Here is a 25,981-nt window from a genome sequence, read left to right as displayed (position 1 = left end):
GGGGGAGGAAGGAATGAAGGAAGGGTGGGAGGGAAGAAGTGAAAGAGAGAAGTACAAGTAGGAGTTCAAGTTTGAATCCTAGGTCTACTACTTACTAGCTGTATGAACTTGGGCAAGTTACTTATACTTTCATTTTCCTTAAAAATAAATCACAGACATCCTTCAGTGTTAATACATAGACATTCGTATTCTTTTCAATGACTGCATAGTATTCCAATACATCATAACTAACTTACCCATTGTTTTTTGCTGTGCTTTAGTGTCCCTCATTTGAAAAATAGTTATAACATGACTTATTTCATATCTGTGAAGGTTAGAGTTAATGTGTAAAAGTACTTAGGACAATGTTTGACCTGTTGTGAAGAGTCTTCCATTTTATTCCTAATAACTTTTTCTAATTGATTGCACTTTTGCATCTTGCTACTGAAATTGTTGAAGTCCTAAAACCAAATTTTTAAATTCAGAAAATAAAGCACAATGCCTACTGATTATGAAGACAATATTTCCATAAATATAAAAATAACCAATGAAGTTACACTTGTCAAATTTTAATGTGCATAAATGTAATTCAATCAGCTGGGCATCTTGTTAAAATGCAGATTCTGATTCCAATGGTCTGGGGCGGGACTTCAGATTCTGCATTTCTAACAAGTTCTCAGGTTATGCTCATTGCTGCTGGTCTGCAGATCACCCATTGAGTACGCAGGATACAGATGGTGTGATTCAAAGGGAAAAAATACATAGAAGGAAAAAATATATAGATATTATTTGTAAAATGAAGTTAATACTTACCTCATAAGATTGGTGTGAAGATAACATGAAACATATCGAAAATGTTAGGATATCCATCAATGGGGAACACCATAATCATATTTTATTGCTTTATTGCAGGACTGCACAATAAATATATTACTCATATGAGCATAAATATATAACATACAGAGGAGCTCTCTGTGTATTAGACACTAATTTGTCTCATGTTTGTAATACACATATTGCATATTATGTATAGCAAAGTTTTATTTGTTGGCTTGCTATCTCTTAGTTTTATGGTGTCTGTCACCTTACAGAAATTTTTAATGTTTATACAGTCAAGTATTTCTCTTCTGGGTTCTTTTATGTTTTATTTTGTACTTAGGAAGCTTTTCTCTATCCCCAAATAATAAAATATTCTCCCAAATTTATATTATTTTTTAAATTTTCAAGTAATTTCATTGTTTTTGTTTGTTTTGTTTTCTTCCGAGATAGGGTGTCACTGTCTCACCCAGGATGGAGTGCAGTGGCCGATCACAACTCACTGCATTCTGGGACTCCTGGGCTCAAGGCACCTTCCAGCCTCAGCTGTTTGGGTAGCTGGGACTACAGGCACATACCACATACCATCTCCATACCCAGCTAATTTTTTTTTTTTGAGAGAGAGTCTTGCCATCTTGCTCACACTATGCTTGAACTTCTGGGATTAACAGATCCTCCTGCCTCAGCCTCCCAAAGTGCTGGGATTACAGGCATAAGCCACCACACTCAGCCTGTTTTAGTCTTAACGGTTACGATGGGGGTCTGGGGAGAGATCAAAATGTTTTTTAAAAATATACCTACATGAGACTTTCCCCACTGGTTTTATGGTTTATTTAATATTATATTATCATTGCTACAAGAAAGGGTTGGGTCAAGCATATTATGTAAAATATAATAATAATCTAAAATGTACATATACCAGTAGTCCTAGCCTTTTCCATATATAACTTTTAATCAACCTATTTTTATATTGACAATCCATATCAATATTCAAAAACCAATTAACCATCAAACATAATTGCAAATCAATATTCTGAATTATTGCACATTGATTATGCCTATAGGCAATCCACTTGCACAGTGCCAGTTCAGTACTAGAGAAAAACTTCTCTTCATTTAGGTCTTTACTTGAAGCTCATCTCATTAACGGAATCTTCCATGACCATCTTATCAAACCTCAGCTCCTCCCACCCCTTTTCCCTACTTTACCATTCATACAACTATTTGAAAAGTTTTATTATATACTTACCTGTCTCATCATGAGAACACAGGCTTTATCCTTTTATGCTACCCTCTAGCATCTAGAACAACACAGATGTAGGTTGAATAAATCACTGAATAGTTTCCAAAAGGTTAATGTAATCAAGTCAAAAACAAAAAGTGTCCAGTATGCTAAAAATGGTGACTCTTTACCCTGTCAAAGTCATTGGATTTAGGCCAGTTAACAATGTACTAAAGTACAAACTAAATAACGTGCATGTTTGACTGATCTAGGAATTCACACTACTCTAAAAAATGTTTGCATGGGAGTCATTTCTGGAGACTCAAACTCGAAACCACTCCTCCAAACCTTCCAATGATTTTGTAAGAAACTAGGTAATTTCAAAATTCCCAATATAAATCTGCATTCCTCTTCAAATAGCTAGAGTAGTTTGTTTCCTGAAAATTTGCATATCAGGTTTAAAAATAATATAAACTACATAAAATGATTTCAGACTATGGGGAGGGCAAGCAAGACTAACACACAAAAACATATATGTACACATGAGGAAAAAAGATCACTAAATACACCAAAATGTGAATGTGCTCATTCCTGTTGGTAGAACTAAGGTAATTTAAATTTTATTTTTGCTTATGTTTTCTCTAAATGTTTGAGAATACATTAAAAGGCTTTTTTGTAAAATAAAAGAAACAAAGCCTCCTAAAGAAAAAAAAAAAAAAACCTAAATATATCTCGAAATGTTAACGTTACCGGCAACTAGGAGGATTAACTGAAACTGTTAATCTGCATGTAACACCCATAATATAAACAAAAATATGTACCATGGCCCAAACTAGGGGAGCAAGTCCCCATGGTTGTGATTCCCGAGCAAATATTTGTCTATTCTAGTGGCACAGTCGAGCTGCCTGCTGTTAGAGAAAGGGCAGCTACCTTGGGGACTAAACATATAAGGTGAGAGTAGCCAATGCCGCAGCTGTTGCCAAGCTTTTTGTTGACAACAGCAGAAGTACATCCCTTAGAATTGGCTATTTTGAAAGGCATAAAATAGAATGGAAGTGCCTTCACCTACCCAATAATTAAATATAAATTTCAGAAAAGAATCGACAAGACTTTCTATAAAGTATTCATTAACAAAAGCTTCGACATAAGATTCATCTATTTCTGGGTTGCTCTTTATTCTTCCATTTTCTCTACCCACTAGCTTCCTGACTTAGTTTCAAACCAGCAATATATAGCACCCAGACAAAGACAAGTCATACTTTTTTATTCACAGACAGAGTTATCATGAAGTATCACAAGGCATTTGCAATCATCAAAGAAGATGCAGATAAAATAAGTCATTCTTAAGCTATGGAAATTCCTATTAAGGAATTTTATTAGATTAATAAGAAAAAATCCTTATACCTATTAATATAGTTTTACAAAACTATTTTTCAAATGTCATTTGATACTACTTTTGTTAACATTTTCAATGACAATTTTGATGAGCTCTAATTTTGGATCTACTGCTTTCTGTGACCTAAGAAGCCTTTGGCTAATCCCCAAGTCACAAAAATAATCACATATGTTTTCAGTTAGAAAGCTTCATACTTTTAAAACATTACATTAGATCTATGATTCATCTCAAAGTCATTTTTGTGAGGTAGGGGGTCACTGTTCATTTTTTTCTAGGTGGATATTCAGCTATTCTATTCTGGCTCCTTTTGTTGAAAAGAATTTCCTTCCCTGTTAAATTGTTTTGCCACCTTTGTCAAAATCAAGTGATCATATACATGTTGATCTGTTTTCAGGCTCTCTCTTCTATTCCATTGATTTATTTGTCAATCCTAGCGCTAGTATCACACCATATTGATTACTAAATACAACTTACCACAATGATCCTCACATTGCTTTACAAAATTTAAGCCTCAATAGGAAAGGATATATAAATTAAGCTGAAATACATGAATGGCATTAAGATGAGCCTTCCTTAAAAATCCATTTTTTAACATTATATCATGGCTTTGAAAACACTCCATAACTATTACTGTTTCAACAGCAAAACATATTTACCCACAAACAACTAAGAAGCTACATATTTTTCATTACCTCCAACTGAAATTATGTACAAAAAATATTTCATTAATTTTTCTATCAATTTCCCATCAAGTTTTTCTCCATTAATTCTGTTATTTAATACCACAATTACTAAGCTTAAAAACAATCCTTAAAAATTCATGTGTTGAAATTGGGAGATGGGTACACATTCTCCCTAACAAAATAATTTATGTTAAATTTATTTTACAATAAATAATAAAATGGTTAAAAGTCATACATAAACCTCAGAAATATTCTTGATAAAGAAAAAAGTAGATTATTTCCTTTAAAATAAAAGTTTGTACAGTTTTCTTTAAAGTCTGACTTGGAAAGGAAGATTAGAAGCAAAAATATTATACAAAGCAACTCCCAAAAACAATTTAAAAAAATCAATTGTGAGCAAATTGTTTATGGCTCTTGGAAACTGCAGCGTGTATGAACTTATTCAAATTGGCATAGAAACATCCCCCATCACCACTATCACCTTTTTAAAAAAGCAGATAGCATGAACTGTCAAACCTCCAATTTTTTATATACAGCTTAACAGCTTGAAAAAATATTCCACTGAGAGTAACAGTAACACTCTTTAAGATTTAAAATTTCTTCTTAACCTGAAATTCTGCTTTGATGCATAATACTCAGATCTTCCTGAAACAATTCTCTAATACATAAACAAATAACCCCAAACACTTGAAGAAATTTTACTAAAATAAAATTGAGATGTTTATTACTTTTCTACTGACAGTAATGAAAATCACTGGAAATTATACTTTGTCCTTTTTAAATGATTTACATTAAAATCATACTTTTTCAAATAACTGGTATAGCAGATAAAATTCAGTTTTAAAATCCTCAAAACACTTAGATATCAAAGATAGAAATACTGATTTTTTCCCATTAATGATGAGAAGAAATAAGAGATCCAGTTTAATCAAGATCTGACAATTACAAATTTTAAGTATTTAAATTACAGATCAGGATTATCATTTGTGCATTTTCTAGCTTCATTACGGTAGTTATACATCCAGAAAACAAACAGTTCTCAGATTCAATGTCAAATAATGGAATTTGGGCAAGCACTCTTAACATCACTTTCATTTAGTATGCACTACATGCACATGATGCAGGTAGGGAAGAAGTTTATGAATTCATGCATTAAAGACAAGACAGACAGGCACTATTACCAAACGTGCACTGAGCCAATTAGGTTGTTGCTCAAAGTTCTTTATACATAATGATTTCCATGAAAATAAGTGCAGAAGCAGAAATGTGTACATATCCCAAAACATCCTCTTCATTTGGTTTCCTGAGCTTTCTTTGCATTCTGTTTTTCTTTTGCCTAAAAATAAAAATAGCACATTACGAAATTTTACAAGTCAGTTTTAGACTATATTAAAATAAAATGTGCCTAAGAGGGCATTCTCAAGCTGAAAGGCTTGAAATACATTGTTTATAAGACTTCTAAAGCATTATATTTCATAACTTGAGATTTAAAACAAACTTTTCCTGGACAATTATATAGTTATTCTTTGCCCTAAGAAAGGATCATGTTTGGTTTGTAGTTCTTTCCTATCTGAAGGTGAAATGAACTATTATAATTGTAATAATTTAAAAATACATAATTACTCATTCCATAAAGTCAAACTCATTCATGAATATTCCAAAACAATATGTATACACATATTTGCCCATTTCCTATTCACATGAGTATAAGAAAAATCTTACATTAGTTTCTGTATATGTGAATAAATGAGTTTAACATAACAGCTTAAGTGAATTTAACATAATGTCACTAAAAGATTATGTATCCCTAGTGTCAATGAACTTTTTATGACCTAAAAAGTTTTCACACACTAGTTCAACAGATCTTCATTACAATTACATAGCTTGAACACAGTAATTCTGTTTTATTCTTTAGCAAATAAAGAAGCCACAGCTAACAGATGTTATCAAGCTTGACCAAAGTCCCACAGCTAGTATATAGTAAATCCTCAATACAGGTCAAAGACACATGCTTATACATTGCTTCTCAATGTGCATACCAATGACCTAGGGACCCTGTTAAAATGCAGACTGATTTAGTAAAATGCCTGAGGTTCTGTATTTCTAGCAAACTCTCAGATGATGCCACTTCTGCTGGTGTTCAGAAGACATTTCTAAAAGCAAGATTTTAGAGTACTACAGGTACAATATTCTTTCCACTGTGCCACTTCAGAAGAGTCAATAAATTAGGCTTCTACATTACGCAACGTTTTCTTAAACTTCCTTAAATAAAAAATAGAGCAATTAGAACAATTACAATCTCTTTTTATAATGTATTAGGTAGTATGATCATTTTTAATAGTATGATAAAACTGAGTGCTATGCCTTAGAATAAGAGCAAATAGCCTGTGTGCCATAGTAAAAATAATAAAATTAATTGCCAACATGAATGTCTTCAGTTAACAAGCATTATTTGTAATTTGATATGTGCATTGTATCTCACACAGAGTTTTCTTTACTCAAAAAATAAAAATTCAATTAGGTTTTAGGTATAATTTAAAATAAAGTATGTGCTTCTTTCCTTATTGATCTCTGAGTATACTTAACAGAATGTTTAGTAGTATTACCAAGAAATGAATTTACTAGTTTTTTATATAAACTTTACAACATAATTAAATGAGCAAACACATACAAGGAAGAGTGTCCATACATTAAAATTAAAAATAATTATCACCATTAATTAAGCACCAATTTATATACTTTACAGATATGATCTCATTTAATTATCAAGAATGTGAAGTAGATATGATTCCCAGTTTACAGATTAGAAAGAGGTTATTAGCAAGTATATAAGTGCCTAAAAGCACCAGCTAATAAGTAACATATATAAGATTTAAATTCAAAGCCTGTATTTTGTTCTGCTTTTGTTAAAAAATTAAAAAAAAAAAAAAACTATCACATTTATATATAGCATGGAAAAAATACATACTGTTAAAAATACTTTCCTTCTATACAGTGTACCAATGAGACATTAAAAAGTAGTGACTCAAATCAGATAACTCTGTATTACTAGATATTAATGTAGATATTGTTGTGGTAAGCTTTAGTTATTCTTCTACCTGCTATTAATAAACAGAAAAAGATCTGAAGCTTACTGATTACCAACTGAATCATAAAGTCACAGTAAAATGTGGACAAAATTCAATATTGTGAAGCTGCTTTGAATTCTCCCATAGCAATGGAATATATGATTTTACATCATGATAGATTATTGGTGGTTAAAAACTTAAGATAGACAATGATTCATAATTACATACAAATGTGGAGAAAACATTTTTTAATCATAAATATACCTGAATAAATAGAAGTCTCACAAATGTAATCTTAAACTAGATAATTTTATATTTTAAGAAGGAGATTTAGTACATAATACAAGAAGTTTTATAACCATATATTTTTAGATTACCTCCTAAGCAGTTTTTTAATGTAATGTATATTCAATGAATTCATCAGTTAAAAAGTCTCATATAACAAAAACATTTATTAGTCCTAACCAAGTTCATTATAGCCATATGCCCAAAGGAGAATCACCCTTTATTTGTCATTTTTCAAATAAAAAGATTTTAGCTGAAATACTTTTATGCCATTACAGATTGTAGGCAACTGCTGCAGCTACTCAAAAGTCTGATCCTGGAGAGTCTCGGCATGTAGTAGCACCACTGCATGGTGCAGCCACATCTTTTCTGTTTTTTTCCTTCTATCCCTTCTCACACCTTGTTCTTTTGTCCTAGTTTCCCTGAAAACAAAACATAATAAAAATCTACCATTCCAACTTATCTATTTCTGAATTCTATAGGTAATTTTTCTTAGAAGTATTACTATTAAGTAATTATCAGTGGTAAAGATTTTATACAATGATAAAATCTAATCAATCTATTCTAACAGTTTTCCAACATGCTTTATAAAGGCATTTATCTGCAGAAAATGATATTTTAATATGGTATATCATTTTTTCCCAAAATAAGATGAACAAAAATATATTCTTGCAAAGGAAGCTAATATATTACCACAGATTAAGTATTTAATTCCAACCGCATATTTAAAATTTTATGGGTGTGAAATTTTAAGTGGCTATAAAGCTATTTAGGAGCTACCCTGTGCTTGCTGGGAATCGTTAGCCTGACTTTGATAAGCGCTCTTGGCACTTATCAAAATAATACTATTTAGCACAGTATCATAATTGTTTATTTATTCCTTTCCCAAATCATGAGTTGCTTAAGAGAAAATAATATGTCTCAGTTATGTATACATCCCTAGACCTTAACAGAGTGCCTCCAATATCCTTGCAGCTAGATAAATGTTTGATGAATAATCAAAAACATTTCAACAATTCCAATTAAATGAGTGTGAATGCCTTCAGTATCTTAGAGAATAACAGTTATTGCATGCATACAAGAAATAAATCTATCTCAATATTGCTTCTGGAATATTAATAAAAGAACAGCTTAGAGAAATAACCAACTAGAAAATCAATAACTACTTTCCTTAAGAAAATGAAGGCAAACACAAGAGTTGGTGTTCCACTAACATCAGGTATTCATTTACTGCCACCTTGTGTCCAAAATAATGTGAACTAAGGAATAATGGTTCTAATGTTAAGCTGATAAGCTGTTGTTCTCTGTGCTCTCAAAAAAACTTGGGGATATAGCGTAATTAAAAATCAAATAACAGTGGTCCTTCTACTTACTAATTTGCACACGAACAATTATGTTCACAGACCAATTTTAATGCAAAATTTATACATTTAAAATTTGTCTAAGGGTGCCTAATAATATTTATCTAACTCAATATCTGATTTATCAGATGATTTAGCACATTACATAGTCAATATTTATAATAGAGAAATATTTGATAGTGTTAAGAACATCATATCTAGGTATTCTTGTTAACCAAGCAATTTTGAGAACCATAGGATCCTGTATTAACCTAAAACTTTAATAATTATTTTCCCTCTTGGAATATACCCTGAGATACATGAACAGAAAAACCTATAGTGGAAAAGAGGTTTAGCAGTCTTCTGCAATAACTTTTACATTTAATGCTAAAAGTTGGGTCACATGTTTCAGTCAACAAGGTATATGCACAAAAACTTATTAGCTCACATCTCATATTATTTAGAATTTATAACATGAAACAGCTTGGTTGAAATGTATCTTTGCTTTGTCAATTTTAAAATTAATAATAAAAATATACCTACCATGTATTCTTGTCTTTAAGTTAATGGTCCAAAATTTTATTTGCCTAGTAGTGTCTTCTCAAAGTGTTTCTCAAAATGTGGTACACAGACCAGTTGCATTAGAATCACTTGGGGAACTTATTAAAGAATCCTTCCCCTATATCAGAATATCTGGGGAGGGGCCAGGTAACATGTATTTTAACGTATGTCCACTGATGTTCACTTTCAGAAACACTGATTTACAGTATGAACTTAAAAACAATTTAACTGCATTTCATTTATTCAACAAATATTTTATTGTTACTTATATTATGAAAAAAATCATAGAAATCAGAATTTTCCACTAACTTACGCTAGTTTTCCCTCAGTGAAAAGGATACTAGACTAGAAATAAGAAAACCTATTTCCTAGTACAAGGTATTTTTTTTAAAACCCAACAATGTCCATTCTACTTCCAAATTCTGTTATATCAACTCAAATTTTTGCTAAACTAGGAAAATATTATTTCAATTATTAGCATTAAAAATCTGTTTTTGCTTAAAGAAAGAATAGTGTTTTAAATTTAATTTAATACAGCATAAGCTGAGGTCTTGACACTAAGAATCTGGAAGGCTAAAGCAGTGGGGTAATTCTTTATTTTTTGTTTTACAGTCTCAGTTGAACTAATTCTTACAGAATATAAAATAAAAGGCAAAAGCAAAAGAATAAAAATTTTAACAGCTTCCAAAAATTTTACCTCTATTCATGTGAAAAAAAAAAAAAAATTATGTTTTTGGAGTATCTAAACGTAATTTAAGTATCTACCAATAAAATACTTACCTTCTCTACTAGTGGTATTAACTGCTGGTGTTCTGCTAATGTCTTTAACAATTCCATAATGAAAGGCAGATAATTATGCTTCCTTCTGATATTCTCAATCTGAAAATAAAACAAACATCAATCCACACTAACTACATTTCTGCTAATTTTGGTATTCTATTCTTTGTATCCAATTCAAAATAGAAATGGTATAAAATATCCATTCTCATAAGAAAATGATTTTCAAAATAATGAGATTCCATTTCCACTGAGAATAAAGATTAACAATAAATCATGTGGAGGGAGTTTCTTGGGCATGACTTCCTGCCCTTGACTTAGCAAATAATAGAGGCCTTCAAAAGTCCAATCTAAGATTACTTATGAAAATGTCATTTATAAAAACAACTAAAGAAGAGCTGCATGCTAAATTAATGCTTGCTACTTCACCTGTGTAAATAATCAGGCAAAGTCTAATGAGACCAGCGTTATTTTGGGGTCAAGCACAATCTTTCCTTCATATTGTTTTTGATTGAAAGGGGGTACACTGCAGGAAAAAAATCTAAACTTCAGTGGAAAACTATGCACTGTCTAGAGAATGTCCTCTCAAGTTATGAGATTCTAGGCTTTCACTGTCACTGAACTATTATATATAGTCTGGTTTAATTGATTGCCCTTCTTCCATGGAAAATTTCCATCTCTTATTAAATTCATTTCAACGTTTCTTTACTTCATATAAATTTGGGCTTCTCTGACTTCTCCTTTAACTAGAGTTCCTTCAGTTAATTAATTAAATTAAAGCTTAACATGTTTGTTTTATAGCAGTATGAGAATCATTTTATCTTTTTTTAAACAAAGCATTCCCAAACAATAAAGGAGGAAACTTTATGGAAATTATGGAAACTTAATTTGTGTTTTCTTTTGGGCAGATATTAAAAGTTAGCTAATTATATAATAACTCTGCACAAGTATATATAAACATGGGTAACTTACTTTTTAAAATATCACGTGAATGGAAAACAATGGGTAAAGCTATTATTTCTTCCTTCCCTGTCTCCATGAGGTTGGCCCTCCCTTTTTCCTGTCTGGAATACTCTAGAGCCTACCTGCCCCTACAACTTCCACTTGAAGAAATCCTACTAATTTAAGGCCCATGTATTGCATTTAACAATAATCTGTTGTCTGTTAAGTATGACGCAAAGCACTATACTGACATTGCGGTGAGCAACAAAAAGGATAGTTCTTGCCTTACACAGAGGTTCAAATGAAAAACAATCCTTTAACTATCATAACACACATGACAAATGACATAAATGTTCCACAACCAAAGTAACACAAAATCCAGTTTCCCCCACTCTTCACTTTTCTGAAAAAAAGGTTATTGGATGGATTGCAAGTGAAAGAGAAGATATTATTAAAAATAACTTCACCTTTATATTTGACTCTGAATTACATAAATGCTTGACATGACTAAATAAAATTAAATCAGAATTTTTAACTCTAAAAAATCTAACAGTAAAATCAACAGGACAAAATTTTAAGTGAATTTAAAATACAGTTATTTGATTATATATCCAAAATAGGATATATCCTAAGGAATAAGACAAACTTAAGAAAAAACTTTTCATTTGTTATTATACTATTGGTACTATTATTCTGCACTTTTTTTCCATACACACACACACACACACACACACATATATATATATATATATATACACACACACACACACACATACATGATATACATACTACATGTATATGGCATAAAACAAATAATTACATCAATTCTGTTAAGAATCCAAGATTTTCAGCTTAATAGAAGAAATGGAAATTCTTAACTTCCTTATGCACAAAGTCCTTGAATCCTAAATTTGAGTATTAATATGAATACATGATGTATTTCCTCTTCAAAAATAAAATATGAAACAAACAAAAATGTATTTGTGGCTCTAAAAAGGCCTAAAAACTGATTAATCAGCAGCACTGAGTATCCTGAGTGCCCTGATAGTGGTATCTAAACACCACTTTTCAACAAGGGGTTTCTTTACAAAATGGCTGATTCCAAGTTTAAGCAAGAAATGCACAAGAAAAGTCTAAGCCAGGCATGGTAGCTCATACCTGTAGTCCCAGCCCTTTGGGAGGCCAAGACAAACAGATCACTTGAGGTCAGGAGTTTGAAATCAGCCTTGACAATATGACGAAACTCCATCTCTACTAAAAATACAAAAATTAGCCAGGCGTGGAGGCAGGTGTCTGTAATCCCAGCTACTTGGGAGGCTGAGGCAGGCGAATTGCTTTAACCCAGGAGGCAGAGGTTGCAGTGAGCCAAGATAGTACCCTGCACTCCAGCCTGAGCAACAGAGCAAAACTCTGTTCCCCCAAAAAAGAAAAGTCTGAAACATCTTATATAAGAAAGCAAGAAAGCTGGCTGGGTGTGGTGGCTCATACCTGTAATCCCAGCACTTTGGGAGGCCCAGAGAGGATCATTTGAGGCCAGTAGTTCAAGACCAGCCTAGCCAACATGGTGAAATCCCATCTCCACTAAAAATATAAAAATTAGCTGGGTGTGGAGGCGCAGGCCTGTAATCCCAGCTACTTGGGAGGCTTAGGCAGGAGAACTGCTTGAACCCGGGAGGTAGAGGTTGCAGTGAGCCAAGATTGCCTCACTGCACTCCAGCTTGAGCAACAAAGGAAGCCTCCATCTAAAAAAAGAAAGAAAAGAAAAGAAAGCTAACAGAAACTAAGGGGGTTATGCTGAAAACACTTAGGAGACAGCCTGAAGTGGCTCCCAATGGCCAAAGATAGGATAATTTAAGCATCAATAAGAATAATAATAGGCTGGGCACAGTGACTCATGCCTGTAATCCAAACACTTTGGGAGGCCAAGGTGGATGGATCACATGAGGTCAGGAGTTCAAGACCAGTTTGGTCAACATGGCAACACCCTATCTCTACTAAAAATACAAAAATTAGCCTAGTCAGGTATAGTGGCGCATGCCTGTAATCCCAGCTACTTGGGAGGCTGAGGCAGGAGAATTGCTTGAACCTAGGAGGTGGAGGTTGCAGTGAGCCAAGGTTGCACCACTGCACTCCAGCCTTGGCAACAGAGCAAGACTCCACCAAAAAAAAAAAAAAAACAATAACAACAGTGAACTGAAAAATAAAACAGGTTAAAATTCTGTTCCTAATAATATTTTACAAAAATAAAACTGAAAGACATCTCACTACTTATCTTTGTAGGGTATTGGAGAATCAACATAATATTTTGAAATCTGGTCAATGACAGGAGGGAAAGCCAACAGACATTCAGTATACCTTAATCTCAAAATATACTGCTTTATATTAAAACATTAAAGGAACATATTTTTTAAAACATACCTTGTATCTTTTTAATTTCTGTACTTCTTCTTCAATAAGCATCTGATTTTTGGCAACTTCTGACTGAATAGCACTTAACATACTATTACCCTGATCTGTATCCATGGGTTCCTCCTTAGGGGAAGGAAAAGAAACAGCACACCCTAATAACTGAGGCTTACGTTTGGAATATTTTTAAATGATAAACACAGTATAATTATTTTCAAATTTCTACTCTTCATATTGATAACAGCATGCCAGCCTAACAGCAGCATTAAAGGATAAAAGCCCCAAAATAGTTCCTTCCATATTTCTGTATTCTAATACATATGAATTTTCATCTAAAACAACCTACACTGTAATATACTCTATTGCCATAATCTCCTAATACACTATAAATTTTCTCAAAAACACTCAAGAAAATGTGATCAAAGGATTGTAAAATAAACTTTGTCTACTAAATCTCTTCTCCAGTGACATTTACTACAGAAAGATACTCAATCACAGCTAGTAAAAACTACATGTGACTCTAAATGTACCTAATTAACTCTTTGAGAATTAACTTCCTTAATTATTTAATGAAATCACAGAAAATAGTTAAAATAGTCCATTCCTAATACTTATTTAGCATTTACCATTTGTTAGTCGTTATTTTAAGTGATTTAAAGATCACACCTCATTTACTCCTCCTGATAATCTTATGAGGTAAAGATTATTTATTTTTATGCTACATGATGAAACTGAGTCACAAGGAAATATACTTAAATTCCTATATCCACTAAGCGGCAAAGCCAGGAACCGCATCTAGGCAACCTCAATCCAGAGTGTGTATTTTCTTAACCACCATTCAGAGCACTTGATTACACACATATATATGTATGTGATCATATATACATATATATATACACATATAAACAACGAAGAATTATATATATATAGTATAAATACTTTTGCTGAGAAAGTAACCAAGCTAGAACTTTGTATTTAAAAACATGGCCACAAACCTCTGCAAGTTGTCTTTGTAACTCTGCTATCTTCTGTTCATATATCATTTTTCTGTCAGACACAATAGCCATTAAATTAAATCGAATTTCACCTTCACTGTACCTAGAAGAAAATTATTTAAGTTTATAATGTAATAAAGAATTATAAAACTATTACAGTTAAGATAACCTATCATGATTACCCTCTTAATTTCCTAGTGTAAACAAAAGTCTACCAATTGGCTAACAGTAAAAATGGACAGTTTTAAAAAGCTTTCAGGTCAAGCACATAGGTGTGCACCTGTAGTCCCAGCTACCTGGGAGGCTGAGGAGTGGAGAGGATCCTTTGAGCCTAGGAGTGGGAGGCTGCAGTGAGCTACAATAGTGCACTGTACTCCAGCCTGGGCAACAGAACAAGACCCTGTCTCTAAAATCAAACAAACAAACAAAAAACTTTCATATAGGAAAGACAACTCTAGGAAAAAAAAATAGCTAAATATCATCAATCACAAATGTTTTTTAAATGTTCTAAAATAATGTTAGTACCACTTAAAACATTTGAAATAAAAAACATTTTCATTAATTTCCCTACCTTTATAAGAAACATGGCAATTCATTTACTTAAGAGTTAGGAAAAAAACAAATGACTCCACATTTCTTAAATTTATTAGACTGGCATCTTCATGGGTATTAACTATGCTCCTTATCATATAATTTTTTTCCAAATCATGATCAACTTTCTATTTATATATTTTAAATTTTATCCTATTACATGTAAACATTTTACATATTTTATTAATATAATATATGATTATATCCTGTAGTAAAATTTCTGAATGATGCTTGATTTTCACTACTCTAGTATCAATGAAGCATCTCATAACATAAGCTTGTTCATAGTAAGGACTGGTATTAAAAACATTATTCAAAATATTATATAAATAGCACTAAGATGAAAATATACAGAAAGTGTAAGCCCATTTTACATTAGTTTATCTCTAAGAGTTTCTCATACACAGCTCTATTCACTGAAAAGAATATGGTCCCAATATAACTATAGTGCTTTGAACTATGCAAAAATGTTTTTAAAACACTAACTGTGGGACTTCCATGTCCCTATTTCTGCCAGTAAGTACAACTAAAAACCCGGGACATAATATGTTTCTTAAAAAGAGAGAGCAAGAATATTCTGAAAGGTAGAAAAAGGCTGACAAGCTGGGAAACTCAGGAACCACGAATGATAAAATACTGAATTCCCTGGGTTTTTACTTTCTGCCTCATATCCCAGACTTGGAGTTGAAGAAACCAGCAACCAGGAAATACCAACAGGTACAGACAAAAAATCTCCAACAAAAGTCTGCTCTCTCTAGCCAGACAGAAAAGGTGCAGCCTCACAAGTCAGAAAACTTTTAGACAATAGTCATTCTACTATGGCCAAATATGACTAAAAAATCTGTGACCCCACTCCTACTCAAAACCAGTAAAAGCAGAATAGAGAGCCTTGACTTCCAACCTTTAACAAGGCTCCTAATTTGGTATTTAAAAAGGCTAGGTAGGAAACGGAGACTTTCATCCCTGCCATGTGGTAATAACAACACTCATTTGTGGTATCAGAGGACATAGAATGGAAAGCCAAAACTGTCACTACCATCCAGTGGCAAAGTAGCCTCTTCCACTTCAGTATGAGTGGAAAGCAATAGCAAGGCACTCCTACCCATCTCAGCCAGAGTGGTGTCAACAGAAACCCTGCTGGGGGCTGGAACTCCCATCTCTGTCCAGCAATAACAAGAAACCCCATTCCACCTCAGCTGTCACTGAAGGCCTAGTAGGAAAGTTGGACTTCTACTCCCACCTGGCAGTCATGAGGTGGCGCCCACAATTTACCCTATCAGAACCATACCCATAAAACCAGCTCACACAGAAATCTTAAATAAGATCCAAAGTCTCTTTTGAGGAACTATAATAGCTGAAACAATTTTGAAAAAAAGAACAAAATGAAAGGCATCAGCCTACATGATTTCAAGACCTATAGTTACAGTAGTCAGCATAATGTAGTACTGGCAGAGGAACAGATAAATGGAACAATGGACAGAATTGTGAACCCAGAAATAGACCCATACAAATATGCTCCATTTTTGCAAAGGTGCAGGAGGAATTCAGTGGAGGAAGGATAGCCTTTTCAACCACTGTGCCTGAGCAATTGAATAGGCATAAGCAAAAAAAAAAAAAAAAAAAAAATAAAAAAAAAAAAAAAAAGACCCTTTACCCAAATGTCATACCATATACAAAAATTAACTCAAAATACATCAGAGGTTGACACATAAAACATCAATGTATAAACTTTGAAGAAAACAACACAGGAAAAAGTATTTGGTATCTACAATGAGGCAAAGATTTTTTAGACTTGACAACAAAAACAATTCATAGTGTGAAATATTGATAAACTATTTTTTCATCAGGATTAAGACCTTTTGCTCTGTGAAAACCATTTTGGGAGTACAAGGGAACGGGCTACAGAATGGGAGAGAATACTTGCAGGCAGTGTGTTTGATGAAGGATTAGTACCTAGAATACGTAAAGAACTTCAGGCTCAAAAGACAAAAAACAATCCAATCAGAAAATGAGCACAAGGCACGAAAAGGCTTTCAACATCATAAGTCATCAGGGAAATGCACATTAAAACCACAATTAAGTATCACTATACATCTATTAGAATGGTTAAAATAAAAATGGTGTAGACGTTCAATGCATACTACTAAAATAACAATAATATACAAGTTTAAAAAATACTTAAGAAACAGAATATTGTGCCAATGAGATCAGCTGAGCATTTACTTTTGTATCCTTTTCTCTATGACAGGCCTTACTGCACTGATCCAATCATCTTGATTACATGCACCTAGAAAGAAATTTAAAACAGTTAACACAATCAAAAATAAGAACGATCAACTTCAATATAAAAAAGTTTGGTCCAAAATATTTTTTTACACATATTTTAACAAATTTAGGGCAGTAAAACTCTTTTTAGTGTAATTATGTTGTTTCAAATCCATAATAAATTTTCATAACAGACATAGAAAAAAATAAATATTTTTAAATATAGAGGCAACATGTAAATCTGCATTACATAAACTATTGGTTCTACACATGAAGCATGGCAAAAAGTACAAACAAAGAACTCATTTAATTTTTTTTAAATCTAAAAGTTTTATGAATAGCATATAACATTAGATTCAACTAAAACAAGTTGTATTGGACTTCAAACCTAATTTTTAAAAAAGAAAAAATTTAATGAAGTCAAAATAAGCAGTTAAAATTCTTTTGTGAACCTATTATTTCAGTAATCTTTCAAAGCTACAGATTACACCTTCAACCTTGATAAGTGTTTACTGTTTTTCCTCACATTAGAGATGGGGTGGGATCAGAACAAATCTATGCTTTGGCACAAAGGATAATACGTTAATGTACTACTTAAATAGAGAACTTTGAAGAAAAATATTTTCTTGATTGCAAAACAATAAATTATCCAATTCCAAATGAAAATATTTTAATACAGATGATGATACGAAATGTCTGCTCTCCCTTATGAATGGGTTAAAAATAACAAGAAAAACTATTTAAGTTCACTAAGGGTAGTTTTTAAATGTTAAATGGAAAATAAAATAAAATTACGTAACCTGTGGGTTAAAACATAATTTTACTTGGCAAAACTCAAAGGACTCAACTGAACTAGTCAACATGTCCTTCCTGTATATTAATAACTTAACATACTGAAGAGCTTAAGACCTTCATTGTATTTTATTACCTCATAGTCACTTGGACCTTGAAAATTGAAGCAGCACTGTCACAAAAATGAGGGTAAATACCTAACAGTTTTTCCCCTGTCAAAAGTGAAATACCAGGAACAGGAATCACATTACCTAAATCAATCGGTCCTTCTCTTAATCCATCTAATTCATACAGTCTTCCATTAACAGGAACATAACTGACAAAATGAAAAGCATCTTCTTCTTTTGCTGATGTCTTCGTATCAAACTCAAACATTTGCTGTCTATAGTAAGGAAAAAAATAGTGAGACTCAAAGAAGCCAAGAAAGAAGTAGTATTTATTTAACATGAAGTCTCTTTACCTGGCGAAACTGTTGTGTACTTGTCGAATCACATCTGAATTGCTCAATGCCAAGCCTTTCATCTAAAATAAGTTTTTAAAGTAGCCTATTAATATACAAACTTTTACAAATGTGACTTTTTAAGAATAAGAAGAAGGTTGTACTCACAGCTGCATCAAAACTTTGTGAAAATTCTTTAAACTCTGATAATGTCTCTCCTAAATGGACATCCTGGTGGGTACAGTTTAGTAACACACTCACTATGGCTTGAGTAGCACAAGCATTATTAATTACCTATAAAATATAAGAGTGAAGATAGTAATTTGTTTAAAAAAAACAAAACAATAGTTTCTAACTGGTGACAATGACCCCAAAATATGAACAGTTTTCAAATTGTATTTTATAAAGACTCAGCATAAACAGAATAAATATGTTTAATTTCTATCCTAATCTACTTCTAGAAATTTACTGCAATTCTGGAGTTGAAGATTCTAGGAAACCAAAGGAACTCAATGAACTCATAGTATTACCAAAAACCAATCCATTAGGGTAACAAGACCAACTATTCTCATTGAAAACATAGCTGATTAAGCCAACAGAGCTTGTCCTTCTCTCCTGTTCATTTCCTCCTAGAGTCATTTCTACCTATTCTAATTCAATTTGTATTTTATTACCGAGCATAAGCTTCAACTCACCTATGTGATTTTAGCGAAATTCTAAAACAACTCACATTAGTTTCTACTCTCATTTGAATTCTCAAACAGGATATGTAATGTCCACATATTTTTTTACTCAGTCATGCACAGTGTTTACATTGTTATCATCTAGCTGTTAATTGTTCGTTTAAGAAATTATCTGAACCTCACATTCTAGCCAAAGGGGAAATTTAGATAGCATTTACTATATGCCAGTTACTTTTGTAGGCACTTCACATGTATTATTTCTTTTAACCCTCTCAACAACTTATGAAGGAGTAATATTACCATTTTCATTTTAAATTTGTAGAAGCTGAGGCACAAAGACGTTAAGTAGCTTGCCAAGAGCACACAGCCAATCTGGTTCTAGAATTTGTGTACACAGCCATCATGCTAGGCTGTCTCTGTACCTGCATGTGGTCTCTCCAACAAGATTGTAAACCACTTTATGAACAGCAGTTTCTTCCACACTGCCTAAGCATCTACAGTATTGGGATCATCTGGCAGATCTCAGATGATCAGTGAGAACACCAGCAAGGTTAATCATAGATTTTTTTAATTGCAGCTTAGTCCTACTATAATATTATGTTACTATATTGTAATTAGTCTTTCCAATAATGCTAATTAGCTTATGATTTCACATTTTAGTAAATCATCTATTTTTATCCTGCCTGATTTCAGAAGAAAAACTTACCATTATTTTCCTTCTTTAATTCTTATACTTCTCTATTTCTTAGGTTGGTAAAGGTTTTAAGGTCTTATGAATACCTACCAGTTCCTGAACTGTTGACTAAAGTATACTTGAGAAATTCCTTGATAAGATTGCACTCTCCATTACAGAATAGTCTCATACTCCTAATTCTCAATAACCATAATAACACCACCATGCCTCTATAATTCTTCTCTTTAAGTATTTTTTATTCAAACCTGTTTTAAAATTGATGAATTAGGAAAAAGTAGTAATAAATCCAGAATCCAATTAACATTGCTGCTGATTTTTACAAATATGTATTTTGATCTGTATCACAGTTATTTAGTAAATTTGGATGAAAACTTTAATGATTAAACAGCTTTATAAATGTTGTTGACTAAAACACTGTAACATTTAGTGTTCCCTTATCCTAGGCCAAAATTACCTAAGGTGATATTATCTTGAGGATAGCAATGGGAGGAGTAAAGTTAGGAGAAATTAAAATGTATACTTATCAGCACATTCTTTCAAAATCACATCTTAAAAACATAATATGTTCCCAATGCTAAACTAAGCAGTGACACTACAGCAGAAAATATTATCAAACATTTCAAATCTGTAATCCATTACTTTAGGATTTTAGGAAGCAGAAAAAAATTATTGTGGTTACTTTCTTTTTTGATGTCAATAATAATTTATACTGTCCATGATATACTGTAGCTCATTTTGTATGTGTGTGAGAAGAAAAGTTATAATGTACCTCGGTATGAGAATAATATCTTCAAGTTTTAAAAGGATTTTAGTGCCACCAAGTGGTTATGCTATACGTAGTACAAAATTAACAAAAAACAAACAAAAATTTGTAAAGTGTATAGCCATACATCCATTCAAATAATACTTACTGAGCACCTACTACGTGACAGACATTGTAATAAATGCTGAACATACAGTGAATAAGAAGGATGTGGTCCTGTCCTCATCAAACTCACATACAAATCAGCTTATGGTGGGAGGATACAAGATGGCCAAATAGGAACAGCTCTGGAGTGCAGTTCCCAGTAAGAACAACGCAGAAGTTGAGTGATCACCACATTTCCAAACGAGTTTTCACTGCCCACAGACCAGGAGATTCTCGGGTGGAAAAGTGCCACAAGTTTCCAGCATGGCTGTTTCAGTTGGTGCCACATCACACTTACTCTAAAATTTATCACGTAAGTGGAAATAAATCACTCCTCAGCAAATACAAAAGAACAGAAATCATAACAAACAGTCTGTAAGACCACAGGGCAATCAAATTAGAACTCAGGATTAAGAAACTAACTCAGAACCACACAACTTCATGGAAACTGAAAAACTGGCTCCTGAATGACAACTGGCTCCTGAATGTCGACTGGATAAACAATGAAATGAAGGCAGAAATAAAGATGTTCTTCAAAACCAGTGAGAACGAAGACACAACATACCAGAATCTCTGGGATACATTTAAAGCAGTGTCTAGAGGGAAATTTACAGCAGTAACCGCCCAAATGAGAAGTGAGGAAAGATCTAAAATTGACAACCTATCATCAAAATTGAAAGAGCTAGAGGAGCAAGATCAAAAAAACTCAAAAGCTAGCAGAAGGCAAGAAATAACTAAGATCAGAGCAGAACTGAAGGAGATAGAGACAAAAAAAACCCTTCAAAAAAATCAAGAAATTCAGGAGCTGATTTTTTGAAAAGATCAACAAAATAGACAGACCACTAGCCAGATTAATAAAAAATAAAAGAGAGAAGAATCAAATAGATGCAATAAAAAACAATAAAGGAGATACCACCACAGATTCCACAGAAATACAAACTACCATCAGAGATTACTACAAACAACTCTATGCACAAAAACAAGTAAGCCTGGGAGAAATGGATAAATTCCAGGACACTTGCACCCTCTCAAGCCTAGACCAGGAAGAAGTTGAAACCTTGAACAAACCAATAACAAATGCTGACGTTGAGGTACAAATTAATAGCCTACCAACCAAAAAAAGTTCAGGTCCAGATGGGTTCACAGCTGAATTCTACCAGATGTACAAAGAGGAGCTGGTACCATTTTATCTGAAACTATTCCAAACAACACAAAAAGAAGGAATCCTTCCCAAATCATTTTATGAGACCAGTATCATCCTGATACCAAAACCCAGCAGAGACCCAACAAAAAAAGAAAACTTCAGGCCAATATTCCTGATGAACATAGATGCAAAAATCTTCAATAAAATACTGGTAAACCGATTGCAACAGCACATCAAAAAGCTTATCCATCACGATCAAGTAGGCTTCATCCCGGGGATGCAAAGCTGGTTCAACATATGCAAGTCTATAAACGTAATCTATCACATAAACAGAACCAAAGACAAAAACCACATGATTATCTCAATAGATACAGAGAAGGCCTTCAACAAAATTCAATAGCCCCTTATGCTAAAAACTCTCAATAAACTAGGTGTCAAAGGAACATATCTCAAAATAATAAAAGCCATTTATGACAAATCCACAGCCAACATATACTGAATGGGCAAAAACTGGAAGCACTCCCTTTGAAATTAGGCACTAGACAAGGATGTCCTCTCTCACCACTCCTATTCAATATAGTATTGGAAGTTCTAACCACAGCAATTAGGCAAGAAAAAAACAAACAAAGGGTACTAAATTAGAAAATGAGGAAGTCAAATTGCCTCTATTTGCAGACGACATGATTGTATATTTAGAAGACCCCATCATTTCAGCCCAAAATCTCCTTAAACTGATAAGCAACTTCAGCAAAGTCTCAGATACAAAATCAATGTGCAGAAATCACAAGCATTCCTATACACCAATAGCAGACTAACAGCGAGCCAAATCATGAGCAAACTCCCATTCACAATTGCTACAAAGAGAATAAAATACCTAGGAGTACAACTAACAAAGGATATAAAGGACCTCTTCAAGGAGATCTACAAACCACCGCTCAAGGAAATGAGAGGACACAAACAGATGGAGAAACATTCCATGCTCATGGTTAGGAAGGCTCAGTATCATGAAAATGGCCGTACTGCCCAAAGTAAATTATAGATTCAATGCTATCCCCATCAAGCTACCAATGACCTTATTCACAAAACTGGAAAAAACCATCTTAAACTTCATATGGAACCAAAAGAGAGCCCGCATAGCCAAGACAATCCTAAGCAAAAAGAACAAAGCCGGAGGCATCATGCCACCTGACTTCAAACTATACTACAAGGCTACAGTAATCAAAACAGCATGGTACTGGTACCAAAACAGAGATATAGACCAATGGAACAGAACAAAGGCCTCGGAGGCAATGCCACACAACTATAATCATCTGATGTTTGACAAACCTGACAAAAACAAGGAATGGGGAAAGGATTCCCTGTTTAATAAATAGTGTTGAGAAAACTGGCTAGCCACGTGCAGAAAGCAGAAACTGGACCCCTTCCTGACACCTTACACTAAAATTAACTCCAGATGGATTACAGACTTAACCATAAGACCTAACATCATAAAATCCCTAGAAGAAAACCTAGGCAAAACCATCCAGGACCTAGGCATAGGCAAGGACTTCATGACTGAAACACCAAACGTATTGGCAACAGAAGCCAAAATAGACAAATGGGATCAAATTAAACTCCAGAGCTTCTGTACAGCAAAAGAAACAACGATTAGAGTGAACTGGCAACCAACAGAACAGGAAAAAAAATTTGCAATCTAACCATCTGACAAAGGGCTAATATCTAGAATGTACAAAGAACTAAAACAGATTTACAAGAAAAAGCAAACCCATTCAAAAGTAGGCAAAGGATATGAACAGACATTTTTCAAAAGAAGACATTTATGAGGTCAACAAACATATCAAAAAATGCTCATTATCACTGGTCATTAGAGAAATGCAAATCAAAATCACATTGAGATATCACATCACGCCAGTCAGAATGGTGATCATTAAAAAACCTAGAGACAACAGATGCTGGAGAGGATGTGGAGAAATAGGAACACTTTTACACTGTTGGTGGGAATGTAAATTAGTTCAACTATTGTGGAAGACAGTGTGGTGCTTCCTCAAGGACCTAGAAATAGAAATTCTATTTGACCCAGCAATCCCATTACTGGGTATATACCCAAAGGATTATAAATCATACTATTATAAAGGCACATGCACACATATGTTCACTGCGGCACTGTTTACAATAGCAAAGACCTGAAACTGACCCAAATGCCCGTGGATGATAGACTAGACAAGAAAAATGTGGCACATATACACCATGGAATACACGCAGCCATAAAAAACAAGGACTTTGTGTCCTTTGTAGGGACATGGATGAATCTGGAAACCATCATTCTCAGCAAACTGACACAAGAACAGAAAATCAAACACTGCATCTTCTCACTCAGGGGTGAGTGTTGAACAATGAGAACACATGGACACAGGGAGGGGAGCATCACACACCGGGGTCTGTTGTGGGGAGCCAGGGGAGCGACATCACTGGGGTGGGGAGGTTGGGGAGGGATAACATGTGGAGAAATGCCAGATATAGGTGACGGGGGGATAGAAGAGGCAAACCACATTGCCATGTGTGTACCTATATAACAATCCTGCATGATCTGCACATGTACCCCAGAACCTAAAGTACAATTTAGAAAATATATATATATCAAATTTGTAATTTAAAAAAATCATTATGCAGACAGAAAACCAACAAAGAAACATCAGAGTTTACAGACTAAACCAAATAAACCTGACATTTACAGAATATTTCACCCAACTGCTGCAAAATACACTTTCTTTTCATTATTTTCATCAGCATATGGATATCCAGCATATCTGCAGGACAGACCACGATAGTCCACAAAACAAGCCTCAATAAATCACAGAATGGTATGATTCATGGTAAACACCATACCAAGTATCTTTTCTGAACTTGGAATAAAACTAGAAATCAATAAGAAAAAATTTTTTATTGTATTGAAACAAATGAAAATGGAAACACAACATACCAAAATCTATGAGACATGGCAAAAGCATACTAACAGCGAAATTCATAGCAAAAAACACCTGTATCAAAAAAGTACAAAGACTCCAAATAAACCACCTAATTATATACCCCAAGGAACTAGAAAAGCAGGAACAAACCAAACCCAAAATTATTAGATGGGAAGAAATAATAAAGATCAGAGCAGAAATGAATGAAATTGAGACTAAAAAAAAACCGTATTAAGATCAAGGCAATGAAAAATTTTCAGAAGACGTAAATAAAATTGAAAACCTTTAGCTAGGCTAAGAAAAAAGATGATCCAAATAAATAAAATCAGAAACAAAAAAGGACAGATAACATCTGAGACCACAGAAATACAAAGAATCATTATAAAGGATTATGAAGAGCTATATACCAAAAATTGGAAAACCTAGAAATGGATAAATTCCTAGACACATACAACCTACCAAGACTGAATCACGAAGGAATAAAAAACCTAAATAAACCAACAACAAGTAATGAGATCAAAGTCATAATTAAAAGTAAAGCAAAGCCCAGGACTTGATAGCTTTATTACTAAATTCTACCCAACATTTAAAGAAGGCAAATGCTAACTTTACTCAAACACTTCAAAAAAATGGAAGAAGAAGGAATGCTTTCAAACTCATTCTACAGAGCCAGCATTACTCTGATACCAAAACCAGACAAGGACACAAAAAAACTACACACCAATATCACTGATGATAACAGATGCTAACGTCTTCAACAAAATAATAACAAACCTTGCCTACGCCTATGTCCTGAATGGTTTTGCCTAGATTTTCTTCTAGGGTTTTTTTGGTGTTAGGTATTATGTTTAAGTCTTTAATCCATCTGGAGTTAATTTTAGTGTAAGGTGTCAGGAAGGGGTCCAGTTTCTGCTTTCTGCACGTGGCTAGCCAGTTTTCCCAACACCATTTATTAAACAGGGAATCCTTTCCCCATTGCTTGTTTTTGTCCGGCTTGTCAAAGATCAGATGGTTGTAGATATGTTGTGTT

The 25,981-nt window shown here is 33.3% G+C and overlaps 1 protein-coding gene across 9 annotated transcripts in view; it reads right to left on the bottom strand.

Annotated features, from left to right (window-relative positions):
* Nucleotides 1–1,582: 1,582 nt before the first annotated feature.
* UCHL5 (ubiquitin C-terminal hydrolase L5) overlaps nt 1,583–25,981 on the bottom strand; it is a 47,960-nt gene continuing 23,561 nt past the window's right edge. For 3 of the 9 annotated variants that reach the window (XM_037727911.1, XM_017498626.2, XM_017498623.2), the window contains exons 4-11: nt 18,726–18,851; nt 18,579–18,640; nt 18,370–18,500; nt 17,285–17,348; nt 14,471–14,573; nt 13,488–13,598; nt 10,131–10,229; nt 1,583–5,432 (exon numbers count right to left, since the gene is read on the bottom strand). In XM_037727911.1, the coding sequence (XP_037583839.1) occupies nt 5,388–5,432; nt 10,131–10,229; nt 13,488–13,598; nt 14,471–14,573; nt 17,285–17,348; nt 18,370–18,500; nt 18,579–18,640 (615 nt within the window). In that variant the 5' untranslated portion in view covers nt 18,726–18,851 and the 3' untranslated portion in view covers nt 1,583–5,387. Of the gene's footprint in view, nt 5,433–9,331; nt 9,483–10,130; nt 10,230–13,487; nt 13,602–14,470; nt 14,574–17,284; nt 17,349–18,369; nt 18,501–18,578; nt 18,641–18,725; nt 18,852–25,981 lie in introns of those variants that run through there. The other 6 variants (XM_017498625.2, XM_017498622.2, XM_037727910.1 and 3 more) reach the window with 4 other exon arrangements.

Source organism: Cebus imitator, unplaced genomic scaffold (genome assembly GCF_001604975.1).
Source record: "Cebus imitator isolate Cc_AM_T3 unplaced genomic scaffold, Cebus_imitator-1.0 Scaffold247, whole genome shotgun sequence".
NCBI lineage: Eukaryota > Metazoa > Chordata > Mammalia > Primates > Cebidae > Cebus > Cebus imitator.
Note: the sequence above shows the minus strand (reverse complement) of the source record. Positions and strands in the feature narration are given on the sequence as shown.